Here is a 27,599-nt window from a genome sequence, read left to right on the forward strand (position 1 = left end):
TAGGTTTTGTTGGGAACACTTAATAGCGAAGTGATTGCATATGTTTCAGTAGCTCTGGCTTTTTGTACAGCAGGCTTGGTTAAATACCCACATTATTTAATAAGCCAGGGTTTGTTCTTTCTTTTCTAGGTCATCTGTTCATAATTTGTATCCCTAGATCTCAGGGCGGTTCACAACATAAATTACAGTGCTAAAAAGAGTCTGCCTGGTGCTGACTATAAAATAGCTTATGGAAACTTGACTGTCATAGCTAGGGGCAATTTGCACATGTAGTTTGCTAAAGGAGAACAGATAGCTTTTAAAAATATTGCTCAAAGAAACAAACAATTCTGGCACTGATATGTTTCATATTTACATAATGCTGGGGGTGGACACACGTTCTCTATTCTATACTTAGTACAATAATGTTAGTGTTTTCACACAGCTACTCAAGATGAGGAAACCCACAGAGGACATGGCTTGTGAGCATTTAGGGCAAATAAATCCATCTTCCACACCATGCATTTGGGATTGGTTCATATCCTGAAATAGCCAGTGTCACAGAACTTGGATTAAATGGCAGTAAACATGCAGAGGACAGTACTAGACTTCAAGTAAAGCCAAGTCTAGCAGTATATAGTACCTGGGGGGGGGGGGCTTTAAAACTATTTATGCATACATACATACATCGCATAAGTGAATACAGAAAGTATTTATTATATCCAAAGTAAAGCTTGATTCTGACACCTGTGTAGATAGCACACATTTGCTTATTTTGTATTGTTCTGTCACTTGGAATATATAGAAATTTGACCTTTGCTGTGACCTGAACATGCATTTACATAGTCTATATATGATGGTGACTGAAAACACTTATTACTACAACACTTCTTGGGGTGCCTCCCTGATTTCTGTTTCTTCTTCGTGATCACAGCATTTTGCTTACAGTGATGATAGCAGGGTCCCAGGCCTAAATTCCTTTTCAAATCCGGTATCTTGGCCAGCCCTATCATTAGACAGATGGAGAAGGTCTGTACCTCAGTGGCATGCTTTGCATGCAGACAGACCCTGGTTCAATCCCCGGCAGAGTGAGACTCCTGCCGGCAATCCTTGAAGGCTTCACCAATCAGATGCCATGCAGATGTTAAGACTATGGCTCCAACAATACCTGTCGGGCACCCAGTTGGTGGAAGCTGGCATAGGCAATATTGAGCTAGATAGATCAATAGTCTGAATTGGTATTGGGCAGTTTCCCATCTTCCTAAGATAGGTCCCTACCCCTAAAACATCCTGAAATCTAACTTTCTACAATAGGGTAGGCATGAAGGAACGGAAATCAAAAAGCCATACCAGATCTGACTGGTGCAAAGTCTGAGTTCACGCCCACATCCCTATGCAGAGTGTGTGGGGAGAGTTACGCTCCAGAATGCCTCATTGCTTGTGCTGATTCCGTTTTTCAGAGGGATGGAGAACTTCTCTCTGGTTCTTTCCACTTCCTCTGTGATCAGCATCCAGTGACTGCATTCCAAGAACATTTACTCATATGTTTTCTGATGGAAAATTGCCAGGAGCAAATATTGGGGAAGCCCAAAATGAGGAACACAATGTGGGGAGCAGTAAAAAAAAGGGGGGGGCAACTCTGACGACTTGCAAAGTACATTTGCTATCTAAATCTCTAGTCATTAATCACAGAACTGTACAGCTGGAAGGAACCACAAGGGTCATCATCTAGTCCAACCCCTTGCAATGTAGGAATCTTTTGCCCAAAGTGGGGCTTAAACAGACAGCCTTGAGATTAAGAGTCTCATGCTCTACTGACTGAGCTATCCCACAGGCCCAATATCAGCTTTTACTAAAGTTGCTAGTCATTTTTTCTAACCCTGGAACTGCATATGTGTGGTAGCAATTGCTCCAGTGGTGAGAGAAACGTAGTCTGCAAATGTTCAGAGGCACCTCCTCCTTTATCCCTCGCATTCAGAACTGGAGCTCATGTCCTGCCCTCTCACATAAAAGGAGCCCGAGCTGCCCTTTCCACAGAGAGCTGAAGAACTCTGTGTAGTTCGAACGTCGGCACTTTCGGTTACACAGGTCTGCCTACGGCTTGATGTCTAGGGGCGTGGCGTGGCTCCCGATTGGCTCATAAGAGGGACGCCCAGAAGCTGCTCGGCCGGCGATTGGCTAAAGCGCGCGGGAGAGGACGGTTCTTTGGAACGTTGGCTCCGTTTTCGCTTCCCAGCGGGGGCCTTGCGATGGCGCTGCCCCGGTTGTTGTTTCTTTGGGCGACGGTGGCGGCAGTTGCTGCTGCATCCCGGCCCCCGTGGGACTCGATTGCTCGTTTGCAGCCGGGGACGGACGATGCACGTCAGGCTGTGGCGGTGCGGGAGCTGCTGGAGCGGCTGCTGGGCCCGACGGCTGCCTCCGCCTTCTCGGTGTCGGTCAACCGGTCTTTGGCCGGGCCCGGCGGGCTTGACACCTACCGGCTGGGCTCGAGGGCTCCGGGCGTTGTAAACGTAGCAGGATCCAGCGGCGTAGCCGCCGCCTCGGGAATCTACCAGTACCTAAAGGACTACTGCGGTTGCCATGTCTCCTGGTCTGGGAAGCAGCTCCGACTGCCGGATAGCTTGCCGCCGGTACCCACTGAGATCATCGTCACCAGCCCCAACAGGTGATTCGATGGCGAAGGAGGAGAGCAAAGGATTTTGTGTTCCCTGTTTGCACGTGGGAAGTGTTTTGTTTTTTTTTTTAAAGTCGGAGCATGTCCAGAAAACAGAGCTCTGTTCCAATTAAATTTGCCTCTGGTCTTATTGGACTTGAAACTTTGAGCCTTTGAACAGCTTCAGGTAAAAATGAAATCCAACAGGTGCAGCTTTCCTTGATGCAGTGACCGGGAAAAATGCACTTGTTGAATTTCTGACTGTTAAGTAGTTGTTTAAGGCACAGAGTGTCTTGTCATCTACAACATGGCAATACTAGTTCCAGCTTTGATTGAAGTGAGGGAGGGGAGAGAAGTACCTCTGAGCATGCAGAGAGTAACTTCTCCCTCCGCTTGTATATCTTTGCTACATAAATGTGTTGTTGCTGTTGTTTAGTCGTTTAGCCGTGTCCGACTCTTCGTGACCCCATGGACCAGAGCACGCCAGGCACTTCTGTCTTCCACTGCCTCCCGCAGTTTGGTCAAACTCATGCTGGTAACTTCGAGAACACTATCCAACCATCTTGCCCTCTGTCGTCCCCTTCTCCTTGTGCCCTCCATCTTTCCCAGCATCAGGGTCTTTTCCAGGGAGTCTTCTCTTCTCATGAGGTGGCCAAAGTATTGGAGCCTCAGCTTCAGGATCTGTCCTTCCAGTGAGCACTCAGGGCTGATTTCATTAAGAATGGATAGGTTTGATTTTCTTGCAGTCCATGGGACTCTCAAGAGTCTCCTCCAGCACCATAATTCAAAAGCATAAATTCTTCAGCGATCAGTCTTCTTTATAGTCCAGCTTTCACTTCCATACATCACTACTGGGAAAACCATAGCTTTTACTATTCGGACCGTTGTTGGCAAGGAGGTGTCTCTACTTTTTAAGATGCTGTCTAGGTTTGTCATTGCTTTTCAAGGTCTACTTCACAGGGGCATTGGAGTTTCAGGTTCTGCTTTTTCAAACAAACTGTTTGTGCTGGGGGGGCGTATCTTTAAAGAAATAGAAATATGGCATAGCTGCCTTGTACTTCACAATACCATTGGTCCTTCTAGCTCAGCATTGTCTACATAGATTGGCTGCAGCTTTCCAGGCTTTCAGATGAGACATTCCTAGGCCTACCTGGGGATGCAGAGAGGTTGGTACCTGGGAGCATTTGCATGCAAAGCAGATGCTCTTCCAAGCTACCACTGAGCTGCAAGTTCATTTTGTACACCTTGCCCCATCTGCTAAACCCCTTTTTCAAGGCAGTATTTACAGGTGGCAAATACTGCCACGTAGATATAAAACCAATCTGTTAGAGAACCTACATTTTTTAAAAGGGGGGAGGAACACACAGCCCTTTTTTATATCCCCAGCTGTTCCCATTATGAAAGAGAACCTTGCTTGCCACTTGCAGAAAATACTTGGGAGGTGCTGATTAAACATTTTAGAAAGAAAAGCATGTGGCCCAGTTCTCCTTGGGGCCCTACCCAGGCTGTGTGTGTTTGAATTGTTTTGCTCTGACATTAAAAAGAAAAGAAGTCCTTCCCCAGGAAAGTGCTCTCTTCCTTCTTATCCTAGCTCAATTTCCATAATTTTCTTCCTTAGTCTCCATCCACAACGGGGCGGGGGGGGGGGGGGCAGGAAGAAATCCTAAATATATGTACACAGTAGTTATGTTTGCTTGTTCTTCTTTGTTCTCTCATTTTCCTTCCTGTCTTGTCTTCCCATTGAATGTGCTCACCTAAATTTTAATAATACTTAGTAATTATAAAGCACTAATGCCAAAAGTGCTTCACAGACATGATCTTAGTAATTAGGACAAACCAGTAAGGTAGGTTGGGATTAGCATCCCCTTAGAGCAGGTATGGAGAGCTCTGGTCTTCCAAATGTTGTTGAACTACGACTCTCATCATCCTTTGGCCATGCTTGCTAAGGGCTGCTGTAGTTCATCTGGAGGGCCACACCTACCTTTGAGAAAAATGCTGGAGCTATGAAAGAGTGGCTTGACTAAGCTTCTTATTGGGTTTCTGGAGGAAGTGAGTTTTTAAATAATAATAATAAAAACCTGATGACTTTCTGTTCACTTTTCTCAGCCACCACCCTACACTAGGTCTTGATAGAAGAATTCATACGACACATTTCACGTGTTGAAAGTATACGTCAGGGAGTCATAGCATGGTACCACCTGGTTCTGTCTGAGTGATGTACACACTGGTTAACTGTATGAAGGGGTTGTCGCCAGTGCATGTGTTGTGTTTGGGTGTGAGTAGCCATCACAACTGCACGGACCCCTCATGGGTCCTTTCAGTATCATGTCCTTAAAATATGCAGTTCTCTGCGTGTTGCTAGACTACAGATCCCATCATCCCTGACCAATGACCATGCTGGCTGAGGCTGTTGGGAGTGCAACATCTGGATTTATTAGGTTGTAAATTCACCGGGATCTCTCTCTCTCTGTCTCTCTCTCTTGCTTAATGTTGCTGTCTCCAGCGCAATGCACACTGATGTCTCTAAACATTAGCGAGGAAAGAACAGTCATAAGTCACGCTCAAGCCACGAGTTTCCCAAGAGAAGATAACAATCATCTTTCTGGTTTCTAATGGAGTGGCTATTAAAACATAACTACAGGGAACATGGAAAACTGCCTTTTACTGAGTCAGACCATTGGTCCATGTAGGTCAGTGTTGTCTGCCCTGGCTGGCAGAGTTTCGGAGAAGGAAGCCCTCTCTGAAGATTCTGGGGATTGAGCCTGGGGACATTCTACATGCAGAGAAGCTACATCTCTTCTGCATTCTCATGAACTGCTCAGAAATTTTTCGATGCCTTGACCAGGCATAAGCAAAGTCAGCCCTCCAGATGTTTTGGAACTACAACTCCCATCACCCCTAGCTAACAAGACCACAGCTTAGTCTTAGCTGTGGATGTTTCTAGTGTTTCTAAATCAGCAAATCTAAAATTAGAGGGGAGGAACCCCCCCCCATCCTGTGTCCATTACCTTGCCTGCTTTGAATAGCAGTGGTAAGCAAATTCTGACAATGATTGAAGGAAAGAGTATTGAGTAGGCCACGGAGGGCTGCCAAGCGGATTTGGGGAGGGGGCTGCTTTTGCCCTTCCCTTTCTACACCGCTCGACTGGGTCCAGCAGTTCCATCTGTGCAGTTGTGCTCCTTTGCGTGTTGGATGTCACGTCAGTCGGGGTCCGTCGGTCCCGCTCTTTTAAAGATCAGCTCAATTAAACTTGACACTCTTTTGTGGGTGGAAGGGGGAGGAATGACCCAGGGCCTCGTTAGAAGAGCTGTCCCTTGGCTTGTAGGCGGACAAAGGTCCTGGCGAGGACAGAGAGAGGTTGGCAGGGTGAGGAGAGTCTTTGCGTGACTGGATTGTTTGTGCCGCTTGAAAAGGAAGAGTCGTCCCCCCCGGGACCTAGGGAAACCCAATTGGTGGGGGGGATGACGACTCTAGAATAGCTGCAACCTGGGACTTGGCCCCTGAGCCAAGGCAGCTAATCTCAAGCACTTGGGGACCGATCATAGCTGTGTTGTTTACATAACACACACCGCACTGTGGACTACAACTGCGTAGTTAGCATCGCTCTAGCACTCCTGCCACCCAGTTTCTCATCCCACGCCGGACGAAAGTAAATTCGGAACAGAGTCCTTGTGCGGTGGTACCTTTGTGTGTTGCAGCAGCATCGTGCTTGCAAGTGCAACTGACCTGTGCAAGGCCTTGGGCCACTAAGGTTAGACAAATATGTCCATTTCAGCTTGCTTACTTTTCCTTTTTTTTCCAAACTTGAGCCCAGGCAGCTCACCCCCATTTCTGGATCAGTGTGCAATTTCTCCCCTGTTAAATCTCTGCCTGGAAATTCCTTACACATTTCTGAGGTACCGTATTTTTCGCTCTGTAAGACGCACCAGACCACAAGACGCACCTAGTTTTTGGAGGAGGAAAACAAGAAAAAAAATATTCTGAATCTCAGAAGCCAGAACAACAATCTCAGAAGCCAGAACAGCAGTGAAAGCAGCAATCCCTCTTGCTGTTCTAGCTTCTGGGATAGCTGTGCAGCCTGCATTCGCTCCATAAGACACAGACACATTTCCCCTTACTTTTTAGGAGGGAAAAAGTGAGTCTTATAGAGCAAAAAATATGGTACGTGTCTCCTAACATGTTTGCATATTTGTGTGCGATGTGCACATTTTTGCAAGCACTTTCCCCTCATGTAATGTAGTTCTATATGCAATTTTCACTAATACATTACTTTTTTTTTTTTTTTTTTTTTTTGCACACTCTTTTCGGTTGGAAAACACAAAATGTGGCGAAGTGCAGATTTCAAAGGATTGCTGGTTCTCCGGAAGTGATAATTAGGAACGTCAGCATTAAAATGTAAACTGAGCAAATTTATTTCCCTCCCCTGTCAGATGTGGGTAAAAGAGTGAGTACCATAACACTAAACGCAACCTTACCTACAGCTCCTCCTCACTCGCCTTGTACTATTGCAATTGCCAACCATGGCTATTTGGGAGACAAAACTACAACATCGGCTATAGAATAACCAAAGTACAAACAAAAGCTGCTAAAAGGTGGGGGTATAAAAAAGCATTCTGCAACCTGTATAAATTATGCAACTTTGCTGTTTGTTTGTTTGTTTGTTTGTTTGTTTGTTTTCCTAGATTTTTAAAAATAATATTTATTAGTAGCACTATTCAGCTTCTGCCAATTTACTTTCCCTGACTACTGGTAATCTGCCTTAAGATATTCCTCCCAGTTTCTGATATTTTATTTTAGCAAGTGCTGCCCAGTGAGACTTGCCTTGACTTTGAGTCCATTGTACCGTTTCCTTTCTTGATCCCGCCTTTGTGGACCTACTTGTGCGCATCTTGTTATTCTCCTGCCTTCTCCCTCACTCCAGAACAGGATTTTCTGGCCCCAGTACATTATATGGCCCTCTGACTCATAAAAGAGGACACAGGTTTATATCTGCGTTGTATTATATGCAAATATGTGTCATTGTTTGAAGGCAGGGTGGACGGCCCAAAAAGTAAATATGTGGCCACATGTGTAATAAAATGTTTGACAGAATGCAAAGTGGCAATGCTTTCCCCGTAATTGTAGTTGTGTACTAGAAAATACTGAACCTGTTAAGTTCTGCCTGTTGCACAGCTGTTAAAGGCAAAATAACTGTGCTTTCCCCCAGTGCAGGCCAGAAACCAGAGCCTGGGACGCATTGCTGCACTACTTACCTGGGGGTAAGCCCCATTAAACATAAAGAGGCTTACTTGTAGAAAAATGACTTCTAAGGAGTCCCTGATCTCAGACAAGCCCAAGACAAGAAAGACGAACAAGTGGGTAGAAAATAAACAGCTTGCAGGTGCTTAAGAGTTCCGTTGTTCTTTCTTCCTAGATTCCGCTTCTACCAAAATGTCTGCACCCAGAGCTACTCCTACGTGTGGTGGAACTGGGACCGCTGGGAACAGGAGATCGACTGGATGGCGCTCCATGGCATCAACATGGCGCTGGCATTCACCGGGCAGGAAGCCATCTGGCAGCGGGTGGAGTATCTCGTTTAAACAGAAAAACGATTGAACCGTGATAATATTTTAGAAGCACTTTTCAGACCGGAAGAATGCCTGCCAAAGCAGCTGGTGGCAACTGAAGTTCAACATCCCCCTTCTCTTGTTTCCAGGTATATTTGTCCCTGGGCCTGAACCAGTCAGAAATTGACGAGTATTTCACTGGACCGGCATTTCTGGCTTGGAACCGGATGGGGAACTTGCACACCTGGGCGGGGCCACTGCCCCTCTCGTGGCAACTGAAGCAGCTCTACTTGCAGGTACCTGGGCCTGATTGTTGTGGTGGCGGCGGCGCTAGGCTTATGCTTATCGTGGAGGGTAAGGCTACTAGCCATGGTGAGCTGAATCCTACCTCCACCATTTGTTGGAATCTCAGGTGGGGAGAGTACTATGGCACACAGCTCCTGCTCTTTCAGGCTTCCTGTAGGCATCTGGTTGGCCACTGTGAGAACAGGTTGCTGGACTACCAGGGAGTTGGACTACATCAGGGGTAGGCAACCTAAGGCCCGTGGCCTGGATGCGGCCCAATCGCCTTCTCAATCCGGCCTATGGATTCAGCATGTTTTTACATGAGGAGAATGTGTCATTTTAATAATAATAATAATTTATTATTTATACCCCGCCCATCTGGCTGAGTTTCCCCAGCCACTCTGGGCGGCTCCCAATCGAGTGTTAAAAACAATACAGCATTAAATATTAAAAACTTCCCTCAACAGGGCTGCCTTCAGATGTCTTTTAAAGATAAGATAGCTGCTTATTTCCTTCACATCTGAAGGGAGGGCGTTCCACAGGGTGGGCGCCACTACCGAGAAGGCCCTCTGTCTGGTTCCCTGTTATCTCACTTCTCGCAATGAGGGAACCGCCAGAAGGCCCTCGGCGCTGGATCTCAGTGTCCAGGCTGAACGATAGGGGTGGAGACGCTCCTTCAGGTACACAGGACCGAGGCCGTTTAGGGCTTTAAAGATGAGCACCAACACTTTGAATTGTGCTTGGAAACGTACTGGGAGCCAATGCAGATCTCTCAGGTCTTTTATTTAAAATGCATCTCTGGGGTATTTGTGGGGCCTGCCTGGTGTTTTTACATGAATAGAATGTGTCCTTTAATTTAAAATGCATCTCTGGGTTATTTGTGGGGCATAGGAATTCGTTCATTTCCCCCAAAAAAATATAGTCCAGCCCCCCACAAGGTCTGAGGGACAGTGGACCGGCCCACGGCTGAAAAAGGTTGCTGACCCCTAGTCTACATGATCCTCAGGGTCCCTTCCAGCTTTATGATTCTGTTATAAGAAAAAAACCCTGCTCCTTTTCCCTTATGGGGTATTTCAGAGCCACTATAGCAGGCTTCCTCAGCCTCAGCCCCCCAGATGTTTTGAGACTACAATTCCCATCATCCCTGACCACTAGTCCTGCTAGCTAGGGATCATGGGAGTTGTAGGCCAGAAACATCTGGAGAGCCGTGTTTGAGTAAGCCTGCTGTATAGAGTCCTTAAGTGGATTCCCTATTGGTAGGAGAAAATAACAGAGGCCAACCAGAGTATATTGAGAAGCAAAGCGGCTAGTAAGCCGGATCTTTATTAAAGGAACTGTTGCAACAGGGTCCCCACCCATCACATGCAGGGGGGAAGAGAACCCTGAACAATGGTGTGCAAGCCCTTATATAGACTTTTGAAATTGCCCATCCTGTAGCCTAAGACCACCACCCCCCAAAAAAAAATCATACATACATCACAGAAGGATATCTGATAACGGTCACTGATTGCATTACTTGGGCTGTCTGGCCATTCTTTTGTGATGGTAATACTTTAGTTTCTGAATCCAGGTCACAGGCTCACCCTATCCATATACAAATACGCCCTTAAGACAGGATTTGCAAGCAAAAAGACAATGGGAAGGCTTTCCCCATTTGTCTCCCTTACTGCAGAGGAATATTTGAGGTCAATGGGAGAGTCAAAATGGCTTCAGGATTGCTCTCCCATACTATTTCAGACACATGGTTCATATATTTAGATATGTATGTATTTATGAATTTTTATTCTATATTTTAGACCTTAAAATTATTATAACAATTCTATGATTTTATGACTCTATGGACCTTTTCTTATTTTCCAGTAGGGTTTTTCTTACATTCTTACATTCCGTTTCCTTTTCTAGTTCTTACCTTTGGAGCTTGTTTTTTTCCCTTCAGTGTTCTTCCATCAGTATTTGTAGAAAGATCCACTGCTGTCTCAGTCCAAGGTGGCAGAAGTATGATGTAATGTGCTAATAAAGAGCCAAACTTGACCCAAGGGCAGCCATGTTTGTTTAATCACCTATCTGCCCCATTCACTTATAAAACAGGGTATGTGGGGTCTAAAATCTATATATTATTTTGCCTGTGGGGCTATCAACCGTTTCAGAAGAGGAATTGGGGTTGGGGTGGTGGTCGAGTGAGTTTCAGAAAACTACAAGGGGAAAGGTTTAAACCAGGAATGAGGGACTATGACCCTCCATATGTTGTTGGACTGTAATCCCCATCAGCCCTAGCTAACATGGCAGTTGGTCAAAGATGATGGGAATTGTAGTCCAATAGCATTTGGAGGGCCACAGGTTCCCAATTCCTGGTTTAAAAAGCACACACACACACACACACACACACACACACACACCCTTCTCTAGTGCCCGAGCTAGTTTGTGGCACCCATAGCTTCACTTGGGTAAAAAGAAAGCTCAGGTAACCAAATCATCAATTTTTTATTTTATTTTTAAAGCCGTTGTCATTATTGTATATTTGTATAACACCTTTTAGCCCAAAGGCCAGTTGCCTTTTCATTAATACAATTCCAATATTTTTGAATTTTGAAACACCTGATTTTTTTTAAAAAAAACACCCCTTATTTGTTGATACTTGTTCATAGATATACAAAATTCATACCCATTGCAAAGTATCTTTTTATAATATACTAAGATGAAACAGCTACCTAGAAAAGACCAGAGTCCGAAAGAAGATAAGACGAGAAAAGGAGAGACCTAAAGAAAGAGAAAGCGAGGGAGAAGGGAAAGAAATGAAAAAAACCAGCAAATATTCAATCTTTGGCACCACTTGTAGCTGAGCCAACAGAATCGACAGAGACCTACCTAAAATGTGGGAATTCTTCTGGGGCTAATGGGTGGGAATATCAGGGCACAGTATGGATCCTTCCCCTGGCCTTGTTACACTGCTCCATCCTGCCCTCTTTGCCTTCCCAGTACAGGATCCTGGAGAGAATGCGGAGCCTGGGGATGTTGACAGTGCTGCCTGCCTTCTCAGGATACGTTCCTCGCGGCATCTTAAGGTAAAGGTGGTCGGTCATGCTTCAAAAGCAGAAATAGAATGCAGGCAGCAAAGGGACATAGGAAACCACATTACAGTGGTACCTTGGGTTACAGACGCTTCAGGTTACAGACGCTTCAGGTTACAGACTCCGCTAACCCAGAAGTAGTACCTCAGGTTAAGAACTTTGCTTCAGGATGAGAACAGAAATTGCGCAGCGGCAGTGGGAGGCCCCATTAGCTAAAGTGGTACCTCAGGTTAAGAACAGTTTCAGGTTAAGAACGGATCTCCAGAATGAATTAAGTTCTTAACCCGAGGTACCACTGCACCTCGCCGCCATGCGATTTCTGTTCTCATCCTGAAGCAGAGTTCTTAACCCAAGGTACTATTTCTGGGTTAGTGGAGTCTGTAACCTGAAGCGTCTGTAACCTGAGGTACCACAGTATACCAAATCAAACCATCATCTAGCTGCAGGTACACACAGGCCACATGAGGCCCTCCAGCCGTCCTAGTTTGACCCACCAGGATGTTTCTCCTGGGCCTTGCCCATCTGACACTCAGAATCCAAAGCGTGGCCTCTCTCCAGTGGTGGGGGAAGGGTGTGTGTGGTGGGGGCGGTCCAGCCCAGGTGTTACCACTGAGGGGGGTGACAGAATGCCAGGCGGCACTCACCGGGGGCCTGCAGCGCACCTGAGCCACACGTCTCTCCTGGGAGTGACGCGGTGACTTGGGCGCCCACAGGCTCCATGCTACCTCAAACGGCCCGCCCACTGCCTCCCCCCTAGCTGTAGGGCGGCTGAGTGGGAGGAGGCAGGCAGACTCCTCAGAGGCCCCGCGGAGTGTCCTGCCCTGGCTGGCCACGCCCCATGGGTGGCTGGCCACGCCCCTGGGCACAGGGCATGCGTGCCACCCCAGGCGCCCAATCGGCTTGCACCGCCACTGCCTCTTACATGGGAAGTGGAAGAGGCTGTGGCCCAGAGACATTTCAGAGGCCTCTGAGCCTGTGCAAGTGTGTACAGTGGTACCTTGGGTTAAGAACTTAATTCGTTCTGGAGGTCCGTTCTTAACCTGAAACTGTTCTTAACCTGAGGTACCACTTTAGCTAATGGGGCCTCCCACTGCCGCTGCGCGATTTCTGTTCTCATCCTGAGGTAAAGTTCTTAACCTGAGGTACTATTTCTGGGTTAGCGGAGTCTGTAACCTGAAGTGTCTGTAACCTGAACCCGAGGTATCACTGTATTGCTCCTCGCTTCTGCAGCCAGTTCATCCGTGATCAGAACACATGGAGGGTATGGCTGATTGCAAAATATTACGAAAGAGATGGAGGAGGGTTTGCAGTTGTGGGGAGTGGGGTATAGGGCAGAAGGTTGGGACACAGGAAGCTGCTTTACACAGATTCAGGTCGTTGGTGCCACAATTCCTTCCTGGATTTCTTTCCCGTGCTTTCAGGGTTTTCCCCCGGGCCAACGCCACACGAATGGGGAGCTGGAGTCACTTTGACTGCACCTACTCCTGCTCCTACCTCCTGTCGCCCGAAGACCCCATGTTCCAGGTCATCGGGACCCTCTTCCTGAAAGAACTGACCAGGCAGTTTGGTACGGATCACGTGTACAGCGCCGACACCTTCAACGAGATGCGCCCGCTCTCATCGGATCCCGCCTACCTGTCCCAGGTCAGCGCAGCTGTCTTCCGCTCCATGACGGGAGGTAGGATGTGACGGGTTCTCTTGGTTCCCCTCCGTACATGCACAAGTTTCTCCTCCAGTTGCCTCATCTTTTATGACATTTATATACTATGCTTATCCTTCACTGAACTCAGGGTGGGTGGTGTATGGGGTTCTCCCCTTTTCATCCTCACGCCAACCCTGTGAGGTAGGTCAGGCTAAAGGTGACTTGCCTAAAGTCACTCAGAGAGCTTCATGGCTGAGTGGAGATTCGAACCCTGGTCTCCCATGTCCAACGCTCTAACTGTGACTCAAATTAGCCCACATTTGGGTAGCTGCATAACTTGGAGGGGGCATCGTAGGCTGAAGGAGCGCTTCTCTCTTGCAGAGAATTTCACATTGGCTAAGCCCCCTCCCCCCTTTTGAGACTTTGCTATGCACTCGCTACACATTTTCTAAGCCTCAAGTCTATGGCTTCAAATTCAAAAATCTGTTATTATTTTTAAAAACTTGGGAACTGCATTGTTCCAAACTCCACGTTTGTGCCATCCACTGTTGGTACCATCCTGATCATACCATGGCTAGCTTATCTCCCATTTTTTATGCTTAGGAACAAGATGTTGGCTGAATTTATTGGTTTCCTTTATGCCCACATTCGTATATCATCCTTCTTTCAAGTTGCTCGGAGCGGCATGCCTAGCATTTTCCTGTTACTGTGCTGTATATCCTTCTAACAACCCTCTGAGGTAGACTAGGCTGAAAGAAGGTGACTTACCATTGGCCACCAAATTTTATGGCTTGAGCCCTGGTCTTCTCAGCCAAGCCCTTCTACGGCAGCACTGTAGCCTCCCAGATTATGTTTATGGGATGTGTTAGATAAGGCATAGCTTTCCACTGCAGGATTACTGTCTCCTAGACATTGTTGTTCTGCGAGTATTTGATCTCCTGCAGAGAATTTGGCACCAAAGAGCTAGCCATATTTTGCAGGCATTTTGCAGCAGGAAGCCTGGATGGTGACCTATATAATTTTAATTGAAGTCGATGTCCTCAATGAATGAATGAAAGGAGTCCAGGGTGGAATTACAGTGGTACCTCGGGTTAAGTACTTAATTCGTTCCGGAGGTCCGTACTTAACCTGAAACTGTTCTTAACCTGAAGCACCACTTTAGCCAATGGGGCCTCCCGCTGCTGCTGCGGCGCAATTTCTGTTCTCATCCTGAACCAAAGTTCTTAACCTGAAGCACTATTTCTGGGTTGGCGGAGTCTGTAACCTGAAGTGTATGTAACCTGAAGCGTATGTAACCCGAGGTACCACTGTACATTAGAGGTTCCACAAGCAGAAGCACCTCTGTTGTGCGCTAATTGGCAATGTCTTTCTCCACAGCTGACCCCCGTGCCATATGGCTGATGCAAGGCTGGCTTTTCCAACACCAGCCCGACTTCTGGCAGCCGGCCCAAGTCCGCGCCCTCCTCCAGGGCGTGCCCCTTGGCAGGATGGTGGTGCTGGACCTCTTTGCCGAATCCAAGCCCGTCTACCCCTGGACTGAGTCCTTCTACGGGCAGCCATTTATCTGGTGCATGCTGCACAACTTCGGCGGCAACCATGGCCTTTTTGGCACGGCGGAGAGCATCAACCAGGGCCCCTTTGCCGCCCGGGGCTTCCCCAACTCCACCATGGTGGGCATCGGCTTGACCCCCGAAGGCATCGAGCAGAACGACGTGATGTACGAGCTCATGACCGACCTGGGCTGGCGCAAGGAGCCCCATGACCTCCGGCAGTGGGTGTCTGATTACGCCACGCAGCGCTACGGAGCCAGCAACGCCCAGGCGGCTGCAGCTTGGCAGCTGCTTCTCCAGAGCGCCTACAATTCCTCTGGGCCGTACACCAACCACAACCGCAGCCCGCTGGTGCACCGCCCTTCCTTCCGCATGACCACGGAGCTCTGGTACAACGAGAGCGACGTCTACGAGGCCTGGCGGCTGCTGCAAAGCTCCGTCGACGTGCTCGGCACCAGCAGCACCTTCTGCTACGACCTGGTTGACGTGACCCGCCAGGCTATGCAGCAGCTGGTCAGCCGGTATTACTTGGAAATCAAGCAGGCTTTCCAGAGCCGCATGCTCTCCCGCCTGCTGACGGCCGGCGGCATTCTGGTCTACGACCTCCTCCCAGAGCTGGACAGCCTCCTGTCGAGCGACAGGCGGTTTCTGCTCGGGCGGTGGCTGGAAGCCGCCCGCATGTCGGCCACCAGCGACCAGGAGGCGGTGCTCTACGACCTGAACGCGCGCAACCAGCTGACGCTCTGGGGGCCCAACGGCAACATCTTGGACTACGCCAACAAGCAGTTCGGAGGGCTGGTGCTGGACTATTACGGGGTGCGCTGGAGCCTGTTTGTGTCCACCCTGGTGGAGTGCCTCAACACCGGGACCCCTTTCCACCAGAGCCACTTCAACCAAGCCGTCTTCCAAGTGGAGAGGGGCTTTATCTACAACGGGAAGCGGTACCCGGCCAAGGCCATGGGCAACACGCTGGACATAGCCAGGAAGATATTTCTCAAGTATTACCCTTCCGCAGTGCAGCACAACTGCTCGAGGGCTGTGTGAGAAGAGACTCGCTATTGGCAGGCCCCCGTCTCTGCTTGCCGTCAGTCCCAACCACTGCACTCGTCCCGTGTTGGGTGTTCTGAGCCAGATCTGACTACTGAACAGCTTCTTCTTAAATGCACATTTCCCCAGTGTTCGAGTGGCACAGGAGCTGGTGGTGGTGGGAATGGGAATGACTTCTGGTCAGAAAGAAAGGTGACAGAGTTTATAAAGCCTGTCTGGAAGCCTTTAACCCTGTCTCCAGATGGGTGCAGAGGCTAGTTGTGGTTGAGGGATCATTGTCAGGGACTCAGCACATGGTTCTCGGGGGCACTTCTCCTTGTTTTTCACGTGTTCCAGAGCTGGCTCAAATTGAGCTCTAAAAAGGTTAGCGGTGTGGTGGAGATGGACTCTGCTGCCTTAATACGGAGACGGAAGGCTTTGCAACGCAGCTCCCTGCCGAAAGACCACCCGCATCGCAGCCCTCTTCCCTCCACACAGGCAAGGGGTGGCTAACCTGTGGCTTGTAGGCCCCTCAGGGTTTTTTTGTGTAGCCTCTGCAACTCCAACATTTATCATTTTAAAAATAATAATTTCATTTAAAAATCTGAGATGCCATAAGAATGGGGGGGGGGGCTTTCCAAAGCTCCCCATTTAAAAATGAAACAAAACGAATAACCTTTAAAATAATTATTATATTCTTTTTTACTAACTGCTCTCATAGGTATTCCAAAGTGATAGTCTGATGACAAAATGTTTTAAGGCCCCTCCGAGGTCCCCTGCCCCAATTTTTCTTATTATTCCCCCCCAAAAAAGATAATAATAAGTACTTTATTTTAATATATATACTGATCACTCATATGGGTCCCCTGCTGATGTGACTCTGTGGTGCCAAAAAGGGCTTGGTGGTCCCATTAAGACTTCCCAATGGGTCCATTAAAAATAATAATCAAATATAAAAAACTGGTCGCACCCACCTTGACATGAGGCCCCTGAAGTGGTTAGCCACCCCTGCTGGATTGTATTCAGCTGTGGTCCGTGTTTTCTCCTGCTCATCCCAAGCAGAAGCGCTGGAAGAAGAGTTTGGATTTGATATCCTGCTTTATCACTACCCTAAGGAGTCTCAAAGCGGCTAACAATCTCCTTTCCCTTCCTCCCCCACAACAAACACTCTGTGAGGTGACTGAGGCTGAGAGACTTCAGAGAAGTATGACTGGCCCAAGGTCACCCAGCAGCTGCATGTGGAGGAGCGGGGAATCGAACCCAGTTCACCAGATTACGAGTCCACTGTTCTTAACCACTACACCACCTACAGAAGAGATTGCTCCAGCTGCCTTCCACAAGCAAGCATTTGAAGCATTGAAGAGACCAGATGAAGTGACAGGGAACCTGTAGCCCTCCAGACATTGTTGAGACTCCCAACTCCCAGCACCCCTGACTATTCCTGAAGAGCCACAGGTTCCTCGTAATTGGACTAGAGGATCGTTAGGGATCTTCCCACTAAAAAAGCTAGGCGTTGGCTGCATTCAGAGAGCACCTTTAGTCCATTTTCCCGTTTACCGGGTAATTTCCGCGTTTCCAAAGGATAATCTCATAAGAGGCAAAAGACACTTGTGGAAATATGTTGTGGCCTCGTAACAGTTTAGTGCTCATTTCCATGTTAATTGTTTCCAGGAAAATTCTGGCTTGCAGCCCCATTAACCAGGAAACTTGTGGGAGTGTGTTGTGTTGCAATTTCAGGTGAAGGAATTTGGGGCGGCATCCTTAGTATACAGGTCTTTCCTGTTGTTTGAAATTTAGGTTGGCATGGCAGCACTATCGATCAAAGAGCCGCCGCAGCTGGTATTGGTGTATAAAAGGAACATTAGAAATCCCTAGTAAACAGATGCCCTAGTAAAATCAATGCAATAAACCCCGCCTCAAAGTGCAGCCATAGTTTCTCACCCTCCCCATAGGGATAAATACTGAAACGTGAAGGCGCTGCACTGATTGCAGTTTGGTTTAGCCTTTTGAATTTATTAGGTGCCTTTTTCTACATATAAAAAAGACACAAGGCATCTTTGGCAACAAATCCATTGCTCATTGGGGTTAATTTAACAGCTGAAACAAGGTGATTAGGCTCCTTCAGCCAGAAACACTTGGGTAGGGAGAGAAAAGGTTGATTTATCCTTGGGGAAAGGGAACAGGCCTCATCAGTAACATTGTCATTTTGGAATCATGGGGATGTGGTGAGCATGAAGTGAGGTTTGAGGAATAGCATCAAAGGGTTGCCTTGCTTCTTCCTCAGAAACTTACGGGTTGTAGGGTTAGAAAGCCCAGGTGGCAATGAAAGAGGGAAGGTGAGCTCCTTCTGGTAAGCTATGTAGGAGGAAGGCCAAGCCAGCCAGGGCATATATTCACCCCTTCGGGGTTCTTTGCCTCCTGTACTAACACAGTGAAAATGTAGGGCCAACAACAAACACATATTTTCCTGCATTACATTAATACCCCAGCATGGAAGCCGAGGCGGCCATATATGTGGCCCCCACATGGTCTCCCTTCCAGGCACCAACCAGACCCAGACCTGCTTAGCTTCAGCAAGGCGGTAGCCTCACGTGCCTTAAGACCAGTGCTACTTTTCTAGAAAAAGAGGTGCCGGAACTCACCCTGAACACCTCCCTTGTTCTCTTAGAATGGCAATGGCGCCCACCTGAGAGGTGCCACCTGAGTTCTGCCTGAAAAAAGCCCTGCTTCAGACCATTGCCTTTTCCCTCAGGAGAGTTCCCTTCCTCTGCCTGTCTTAACTTTGCTCAGTGCCTTTACTGTCCCTGAGTGACTCAGGGGTAAGTTTACATGCATATGTGTATATATATTTTGTTCACAAAGATGTCTGATCTCTGAATAATTATTTCTGGTTTAATACCTGTATAAAAATGTGCCCTCTTTTGCCAAAAGAGAGGCCGTCATGAGGGATCGGTGTATTTTATTACGCTTTATTAAAAAGACAACCTGAGTTCCGGATAAATCGTGCTGATTAGCTGTTTCGGGGTTTTGGGCTTTGCAAATACAAACGTTTTAAGTGTGTTGTAAAGTGCATTATACAAACGTGACACTAGATGGCGATGGTGAGCTATGGCAAATTCAATATATATATTTTTCAAAACAGTTTTTTTAAAGCATCTTCATGACTTTTTTTATATGTGTCTAGATTCCACCCAAGTTACACCCTTCACTGGCACTGTTCCACCCCATCAACCACTTAATTGCAACTGGGGTGTATTTAACTGAGTAGTTGCACTGATGCAAAGATCGTTGCTTGTACCACAGATCTTTCCCCCCCATGTGCCCCCCTAAATCTAGGGGTTCCCACGATCCTCTGGAGCAGATTTCGGGAGCACAGGGCGGAGACAGGGGAAATCCTGTAGTGCTAACAATAATCCTTGCTCTGATGGGCCGGCTTAATTGAATGCTGCTTCTTGCGATGTTGAAAAGCTGGTATCGCCCACCCCTGTTGAGCGATGTGGAATTGCACCCGGTACAATCACACTATGGACAACTTGGCATTGCTTAAGTTCAAAGAGCTGCATTGCACCATAATCTCTTAGTTTGCAGACATCTCTGGGAATTTTGGCATAATAAATAAATATAAACCTCACAATCAAGAGCTAAAGCATCAGGCATTGCGGGGGGGCGGGGGTCTTGAAAGGAAACTCTTCCACCCACAGTCAGAGAGGCAGTGACTTAAACTGCTTTCTTTATTCTTTCTTCATTTCTACTGTTTTCCCACATACGATACTTGTAATCCATGTTGCGTTTTGCAAAAATGAATCAAACCAAATCCAGGCAGGTTTTGACTTGGGGACACTGTTTTTTAAAATAATCTCTGTAAATTTCCCATTCCTTTTGGAATTTTAGGTTAGACTGTCTCCTAATCGCATCCGTCATTTTTGCCAGTTTGAGATACAGTGATACCTCGGGTTAAGTACTTAATTCGTTCCGGAGGTCCGTTCTTCACCTGAAACTGTTCTTAACCTGAAGCACCACTTCAGCTAATGGGGTCTCCTGCTGCCGCTGCGCTGCCGGAGCACGATTTCTGTTCTCATCCTGAAGCAAAGTTCTTAACCCGAGGTACTATTTCTGGGTTAGCGGAGTCTGTAACCTGAAGCGTCTGTAACCTGAAGCGTATGTAACCCGAGGTACCACTGTATTCAAATAATTTATCCTGCCATTCCTTTTGTCACTTTTCCAATTTCTAGCTATTAATATTCTTGCTGCCATTGTAGCATATACAGAGAATATGCACCCTTTGTTTACAGGGCAGCAGGTGGGGTGGTCTGTGATGGGGAGGGTCGTGGCTGTGACGCCAGCCTACGCAAAGCGGCTTGGCAAGAGCCCTTCAAGTGTTGTATCTTTAAAAAGTAAAAATAAAATAAAAATGCATTAGCATTGCTCTGAGATTAGATGTGAAGTGCCATCGAAGGCCTTAGAAACGAAGGGAAGCTTTTAAGAAGTATTGAGGGGGCTACAGAATCACCAGGGATGGGGGGCAGCAGTGGTACAGCACGTACTTGCAAACGCAGGGAATGTCAGCGGTAACAGGCAGCGATTCCTTTGCTCTTTCGCTCCCCTCCCTCTCTAGCTGCAGAACTACATAAAAAGATTGGGGGGAAAGGTGTTTGCTCCATACTTCGCAGACTTTGCATCCTGCAACACAAAACAGGAGAAAGAGGTACGGATTCCCTGTCTCCCTTTTTTCTTTTTGCAAGGATCCCATCATTGAGAGTTGTCAGTTAGCACAACAGGAATCCTAATGGCAAAACAGAGCAGAGCAGAAATGATTTGGGGGGGGGGGAGGGGGGTCCTCAAGCAAGGTCACCTCCAATTGATTTTGTTTGCAATAAATTCACATTCATACTTAATGCATTGGGAGGGGGTGTTGGAAGCTACTGAAACATTTAAGGAAAATAGGGAGGATGAACTATTGCTTTGGTAAATGCGTGCTTCTCTCTAAAAGTTGCCCTAAAATGTTACCGGCAAGGCTCCAAATTTATTTATTTTTAAAAGCAAGCAACAACTTCCATCTATGGAAATGATCGTCGTGATTTCATTTAAATTGCTAAAACTCCTGATTAGATTACGATGCTGCCATCAGTGTACACAATACTTTACTGTGTACTAGAGGCTAGGTCAAAATTGCTTAAAATCTAAAGTTCAACACAAGGGAGACCAAGGAAAGGGGCAGAGATGGAGGCAGGAGTAAGCAGGGAGGCAATGATTGGTTGTTTAAGCTTGGACGTATTTAGACTTAATTAGAGTTGATTGAGGATTGCCCCTTCCCCCATATTTGTTCTTAGTTTAGAACCTGGGACTGCAGGCTGATTCTTATTTAACAAGACCTGCGCTGAGGCTGTTGTTATCAAATGGGGGAGAGAAAGAAATGCACTCTTCACATGCAGATCAACTAATTATTAAGACCCCACATGCTTCAAGTGCAAGATTTGGCGTTAAGAAATGTAAAAGAATAGAACTAACAACCTTGCCTGGAAATTATGCCATAGTCTTGTGCTGTTCTCAGTATTTGTGTGTTAGAGTGGGGGAGGTACACTGCACATGCTCAGAGGCATTAAGATTTACTTGGCACTTTTAAATGACTGAATGCGTTCTGCGGGTCAGCTCCAGCTCAGATTTAAAAGCTTGGCTGCCTCCTCACCTTTGCCACAAACCCAACTGTGAGCTGGTCCAGGGACCTTCCTGTTGCCAGTTCCAACTTGTGATATGGCATCTTCTACTCCTCCTGCCTCTCTGGCTGTGACTTGCCATCTTTTCTTTCCCAGCTACTCCTTCCCAAAGGCAACTGTTGCGAGAAGAGGGATGCACTTGCTTCTGCTATTCACCTTCCTTAGTCTCTTGTGTCTGCCGGTGCAGGGCTGGGTCCTTAAGAAACCCACCCAGAATGAGCAGTGGAAGATGCTGGACCGTTTGCAGAACAGAGAGCTGGTAAGAGGGCTCTTGTTGGGGAATGGGAAGCAAGGTTTTATTTAGAATTCGCTCTGGAAAGTTAACCCAGAAAGTTAACAAAAAAGAGTGCCTTTGAAAAAAATGGGCAGAGCACAACATAACCCCAGCCCACTCCAGAAAACAAGCTTTTTCCCCAAAAATCCTCTAATTATTTACAATTTAATACATTGTTGGCATCTGTATGTCTTGGGAGACAATTTAATACATTTAATGCATAAAAAGCTTCTAAGTTGCTGTGGGTTGCCTTGGATATGATGAAAGTGCTTAACAAATTTAATAAATAATAAGAAGAAAACACCAAAAGCTACCACTTGTAAGCAGAAAGGCCAACGTTTGTATTTTCTTCAACATTCCCTGTTGAAGCAACAAACCAAACCCAATATGTGGTGATGCACCACTTGACAAAAAGTGGCCTGAGGTCCACGAAAGCTTAAATTTGATAGGATTACGTGACCCAACTGAGTTTTCCTCGGAGTTAACCCATTGAAATTAAAGGTAAAGGTAAAGGGACCCCTGACCATTAGGTCCAGTCATGGTCAACTCTGGGGTTCCAGCACTCATCTCGCTTTATTGGCCGAGGGAGCCGGCATACAGCTTTTGGGTCATGTGGCCAGCATGACTAAGCTGCTTCTGACGAACCAGAGCAACGCACGGAAACGCCGTTTACCTTCCCGCTGGAGCGGTACCTATTTATCTACTTGCACTTTGACGTGCTTTCGAATTGCTAGGTTGGCAGGAGCAGGGACCAAGCAACGGGAGCTCACCCCATTCAAACCACCGACCTTCTGATCGGCAAGTCCTAGGTTCTGTGGTTTAACCCACAGCGTCACCCTCCTCCCTCATTGAAATCAATGGACCTAAATCAGTCATGCCCAATTAATTTTAGTGGGTCTGCTCTGAGTCCAACCAATATACAATCAGTAGCCTTTAAGCAGAGAGGCGGTGAGCCACTGCATGTGGTTTTGTGGGCCAGGCCACAGATTTGCCACCCCTGTTTTAAGGCGCCGCAATACTTCTCATTCACTTTGCTGCAAAAGATTCATGTGGCTGTCCTTCTGGAAACACAGTCTCAAGCAGTCCTTTTCTTTCTAGGAGAGAAAGGTGCAAGAACACTGCCCTGTCCCTCCTGCTCCTGCGCACAAGCAGGAAGTGCAGGGCAGCTCTGTGGACGGGCAGAGCTGAAGCGCAGAGAAGCTTATTCCCTGCCTGTCAGCTCTGCAAGCTGCCCTGTCACTTCTGCTTGCTTGCAAAAGCTGGAGAAACAGGGCGCCTTGCAGAGCTGAAGAAGGGAAGACTTCTTTCCATGTCTCAACTGTTAGCCTGGGAGGTTGAAGAGCCTAATTAAAGCCCCGCTGCATCTCTGGCTCATGAGAAGACCCTCTCCAGTGCCCATAGAGGGTGTCCTATTTGCGCTCCAGCGAGAGTCTTCTTGTGAGCCAGAGGCATGGTGTGGGGAGAGGTGCCGGAACGCACCAGTACCTTCCAGATGGGGGGAAAACCCCTGGCCTCAAGAGATAAAGGCAGGCACCCTTAACTTACAGCCCCATTAGTTAAAAAATGGGAAAATAAAAATGGTCCCTTAATATGTCAACTGATTACGTAATCTACCATTAAAAAAACAAAAATGGTTAAAGCAGGCCAGCCCGATTCTCTGCCAAATGCAGCTCACTGAGGAGTCACAAGCTGACAAAATCCACTGGATTTGACTAAAGCAGGTTAGTTAATTCCTTGTTGGGCTGCTGTACAAGCCACCAATCAATGTCTCCATCACAGTTTGAACAGCCCTAGATTAAGATCTGCACGTCTTACTCCAAATAGTGCCCAGAAGGGTGGGGGTGAGCAGGTCATACCCGCAGTGAAATGCTGGCTGCTGCATCTGTAGTGATGGAGGATTTGCGGTTTGCGGTGCTTGTGCACTCACAGGGCCCATTTTTACCACAAAATTCCATTAGGTAATTGACTCTCAAACATAAGAGTGCCACTCTCCTTTCGCTATCTTGTTTTTCGCTTTTGCCCTTCCTCTGATCTCTCAGGAGATACTCAAGTTAAAAGTCAAGAGCTTTCTGAGCTTGGCATCCTGTCTGTCAAGACTCCACTTCCCCAGAGCCCTTCTTAATGCTTGCTGGTTGACTTTGAGGACTCTACACAGTGCCTAGCCAACAAGAAGGCTTTGTTTCTTCAAAGCGAGGAGTAAGTGACATGCCCCAGCGATGACATCTAGTTCAAGGACAGGCAGGAATAATAGAATTGTAGTAGCATTGGAAGGAACCAACGGGTTCTGGGCTAGGAATCTCCCCCGCCTGAAACCCTGGAGAGTGGCTGCCAGTCAGAGTAGACAACACTAGACTGGATGGACTTCATATAAGGCAGCTTGCTATATTCCCATATCATTTATCTGGTACTCCCACAGTTGCAAGAGGAAATACAAACTGGAGCGAGATTGTGAAGGGAACAAATCTAGGTTCCAGTCAGGGGTGACCAATAAATTTGCATTATTCATCTGTTATTGTTCCCCTCCCCCCCCCCCCACAGTTTCTCAGCGCCCTGCAGTCGTACCTCAGCACCAAGGGTATCCAAGTGGAGAGAACTGCTCCGCCATTTGTCCTTCTCTTAAAGGATCACAACACTGGGACACATGGGGAGCTGGAAGGGCAAGAGCTGGTGATCATGGAGCCCGAGGTGGATGGGTGGATGAATAAATAGGCATGAACAGCAGGTGAGCATCTCAACACAGAACTACAACCAATAGTCCTGTTGCCCCACAGTCTTGCTAGGGTAGTAATCAGGTTGCCCCCATCTCTTTCTGTTTTTAATAGCTGGCAACGTTTCCACACTTCTGTCTTACCATTTGCTAAGTTCAACACTGTGCACCGTCTATTGGCTGAAGCATGGCACAAATTCAAAATTCAGATCCTGAGTGTTAGATGCAAATTTGCAGATCCAACAGCACATAACATTTTAGCTTTTTAAGAAACTTGCTTAACTTTGGAGGCAATGGTATAAAAGACTGTTAATTAATCCAATCCGTATTGACCTGCCTTGACTTTTAAGACCAATGTCAGAAGCCTTGCTCTCCAGCCTGTTGCTACATGAGATCAGACAGGGCCTTCTCAGTGGTGGTGTCAATCCTTTAGAATTCTCTCCACTAGGGTTCGCTGCCCACCCTGCTTTTAGGTGTCTGTTTAAAAAGACCTATTCTGCCCAGCTTGTAAACACTTCTTTTATCCACCAGACCAGTTCCTGAATCAACTGAAAACCATACAATGAATCAACTAAGATTTGTTTAATTGGGTTAGAGTTGTAAGATTTAATACATTAAAATATCATAAAGTCGTCCTTTTGGGGGTGATGCTGGGAGATTGGCAATGATAAATGGGGTGTGTGTGTATATTATATAGTTATACAAAAACAAAAAAAAACCCCTAGAGGTTTCATTTTCACCCTCTGAACGCAGCACCAGTAGGGAGGAATGTGTGCATGTTGTCTGGGAGGAAGCAAAGTGTTACTCAAGAGGAATCAGAAGGAAATGTTTCAAAATTGATGAATGACTGTTACAGATAGATAAAAGAGGATTTACTCTGCTCGGCTATTCCGAGGACAGGTTATAACAATTTATAAAAGCCTTAGCAGAAATTGGTAATTGAACAGGTGATGTGTAGGGAGAAGGGATGAAGGTATTTTGAAATGATAGTTGGAAGAGTTATTTTATTGGGAGAAGCAAAGGAGGGAGGAAAATAGAGGGGGCACCTGGGGTGGGTGGGAAGTTAGCTTTTAAATTTGTATTGAATTTGTATTAATTTGGTGATAATTTGTTAAAAATTATGGAAAACCAATTTTAAAAACTGGCAAAAGAAATAGCAGTTCTTAGTGTGCAGCATAGGGTTGAAGTGGGAGAAGCAGAAAGGTTTGGGAGTTCATTGTAGACCATCCTGTGATCCTCGGATGAAGGGCAGTATAGAGATTTACTACTACTTATAATAATACAGCCCACTAAAATCAAGTACAAATGATTCTGGTTCCCATCCTTTCTCTTCTCTTTTACTGTAATGCTAATTAAATGCTAATACTTTGTCATTTCTTTTTATCCATTCAGGTGAAATACTGTCTTTAAACAGCTGGTCATCCCCTGAACACCTCTGATTTGCTGCTTTTGATGTTGCAATCTTTTTACATTTGCCAGAGAATTGCTTTTTGATGATTAGATAAATTTCATCATATGCATTGGCACATCCTCAGTAGATTTTGCCTAAGCTGAATTTGAGGGCCAGTGTGGTGTAGTGGTCAGAGTGGCACATTAAAAATGGAGAAAGACAGGTTAAAATCCCAGCTCGAGCTCGGCCATGAAGCTCACTTGGTCACCTTGGGCCAATGACTCTTCTTTGTAGCCTTAACCTATCTCACAGGTTTATTGTGCCAATAATCAAGAGACAAGGTGGGAACACCATATGCTTGAGCTTTTTACAGGAAAGGCAAGATATAAATGTTAAACAAACTGCCTTCTTTGTCACCAGTACTAAACACCAGGTACCTTTGGCTGAGAGGGGCTTGCCCTTCCCACTTTGTTTGATCCATCTAGCTCAGTATTTTCAACACTGACTTATAGAAGGCTCTCCATCATTTCAGACAGTGGACATTCTCACTCCTACTAGGAGATGCCAGGGGATTTAACCTGGAATCTTCCATATGCAATACTGTTCCACTGAACTATGGCCCTCCCCCTGAGGGGAGGGGACTGGCACAGTACGATCACATAAGTAGTTTTGCTGGGTTCAAGACAGTTTGGAAACTATACCTTGTGAAAAGTTATGTAATGGTAGTTTACACATTAATAGTGGCTATAAAATGCATTCTGTCTAGTTGCAGAGGTAATGTTTTCTTTATTTCACATATCATCTGGGTTTGATCTCTCGCTGGCATTTTGTGAATGAGCCCCCACAGGACAAACACAGGCATCACAATCATCACACTTTTTTCTTTGGGAGAAAGAGGAAATTATTTCCCCCAAATATTGCAATGTGGGGGCAGAGGGTTAAATCTGCCGACATGCTTTACGTCTGGATCCAAAGAGTGAGGGAATGGGTGGGCATTATTAGGGATGGGTGCTCAGTGGTGAGAATAAAACTTTCTACATATGTTTGGAAGCATTCCCATTAGTATATGGACACCAAGCATTTCAGGGCCAGTATTAGGAGGACCTGACTATTTAAGTTGTTCGTAAATGAGCCTGAATTACGAGTGAGCGGTGAGATGGGCAGGTCTTCTGAACAAGCAACTTGTTCAAGGTAGTAAGAACAAAAAGGGATTGTGTGGAGCACCAAAAATATCATGCCAATAAAAATTGGGGCATCCCATTGCCAAACTGGGTGAATGCGCATTAAAATGGCAAATGCAATGCAGTGCAAGTGTGCAATGATGTAAGATGAGGCAAAACATGGCAAGTTCGCACATAACAGCTTATAGAATCTGAACTGTTGGTGACCAAGCGGGAAAGAAAGTTGTGGTGGAATGAAAATATAGACTTATTGTGCAGCAGCTGGAAAACAAACAAACCAACCCTGAATTCCATATGAGGGATCTTTAGGAAAGTGTATGAAAATAAAACTGCGAATATGATGCAGTTATGCAAATTATGTAACATGAGGCCACGTTTTGAATACTTTGGGAAATGCACATCAAAAAGGATATAGAATTTGGGGGGAGGAAAGGCAACCAAAATAATCCTGGGGCTCTAACAACTCCCTTATGAGGAAAGGTTACAACATTGGGGGCCTTTTAGTTTAGGAAAAAAAGGCGGCTAATAAATGGGAACACGAGAAAGAGACATGCACAACTATGCGTGGTTTGGGGAAAGTGGAC

The 27,599-nt window shown here is 46.5% G+C and overlaps 1 protein-coding gene and 1 long non-coding RNA gene across 3 annotated transcripts; both read left to right on the forward strand.

The window, feature by feature from the left end:
* The first annotated feature begins 78 nt into the window (after positions 1–78).
* Positions 79–16,813, forward strand: NAGLU (N-acetyl-alpha-glucosaminidase). The gene is made up of 6 exons (XM_028703768.2): positions 79–2,644; positions 8,046–8,193; positions 8,328–8,474; positions 11,440–11,525; positions 12,953–13,209; positions 14,551–16,813. Exons 1-6 carry the CDS (start codon positions 2,229–2,231, stop codon positions 15,765–15,767), a joined length of 2,271 nt encoding a protein of 756 aa, XP_028559601.2. The 5' UTR covers positions 79–2,228; the 3' UTR covers positions 15,768–16,813.
* Positions 16,814–18,144: 1,331 nt separating this feature from the next.
* Positions 18,145–26,813, forward strand: LOC144325124 (uncharacterized). Of its 2 annotated transcripts, XR_013390418.1 has the most exons (4): positions 18,145–20,454; positions 21,560–21,722; positions 24,276–24,459; positions 25,837–26,813. It is a non-coding gene; the product is annotated as an uncharacterized LOC144325124 (long non-coding RNA). The 2 variants fall into 2 exon arrangements; XR_013390417.1 differs by having other exon boundaries at positions 18,145–21,722; positions 25,837–26,812.
* The last annotated feature ends 786 nt before the right edge of the window (positions 26,814–27,599 follow it).

The sequence above is a fragment of the Podarcis muralis genome, chromosome 13 (assembly GCF_964188315.1).
Source record: "Podarcis muralis chromosome 13, rPodMur119.hap1.1, whole genome shotgun sequence".
NCBI lineage: Eukaryota > Metazoa > Chordata > Lepidosauria > Squamata > Lacertidae > Podarcis > Podarcis muralis.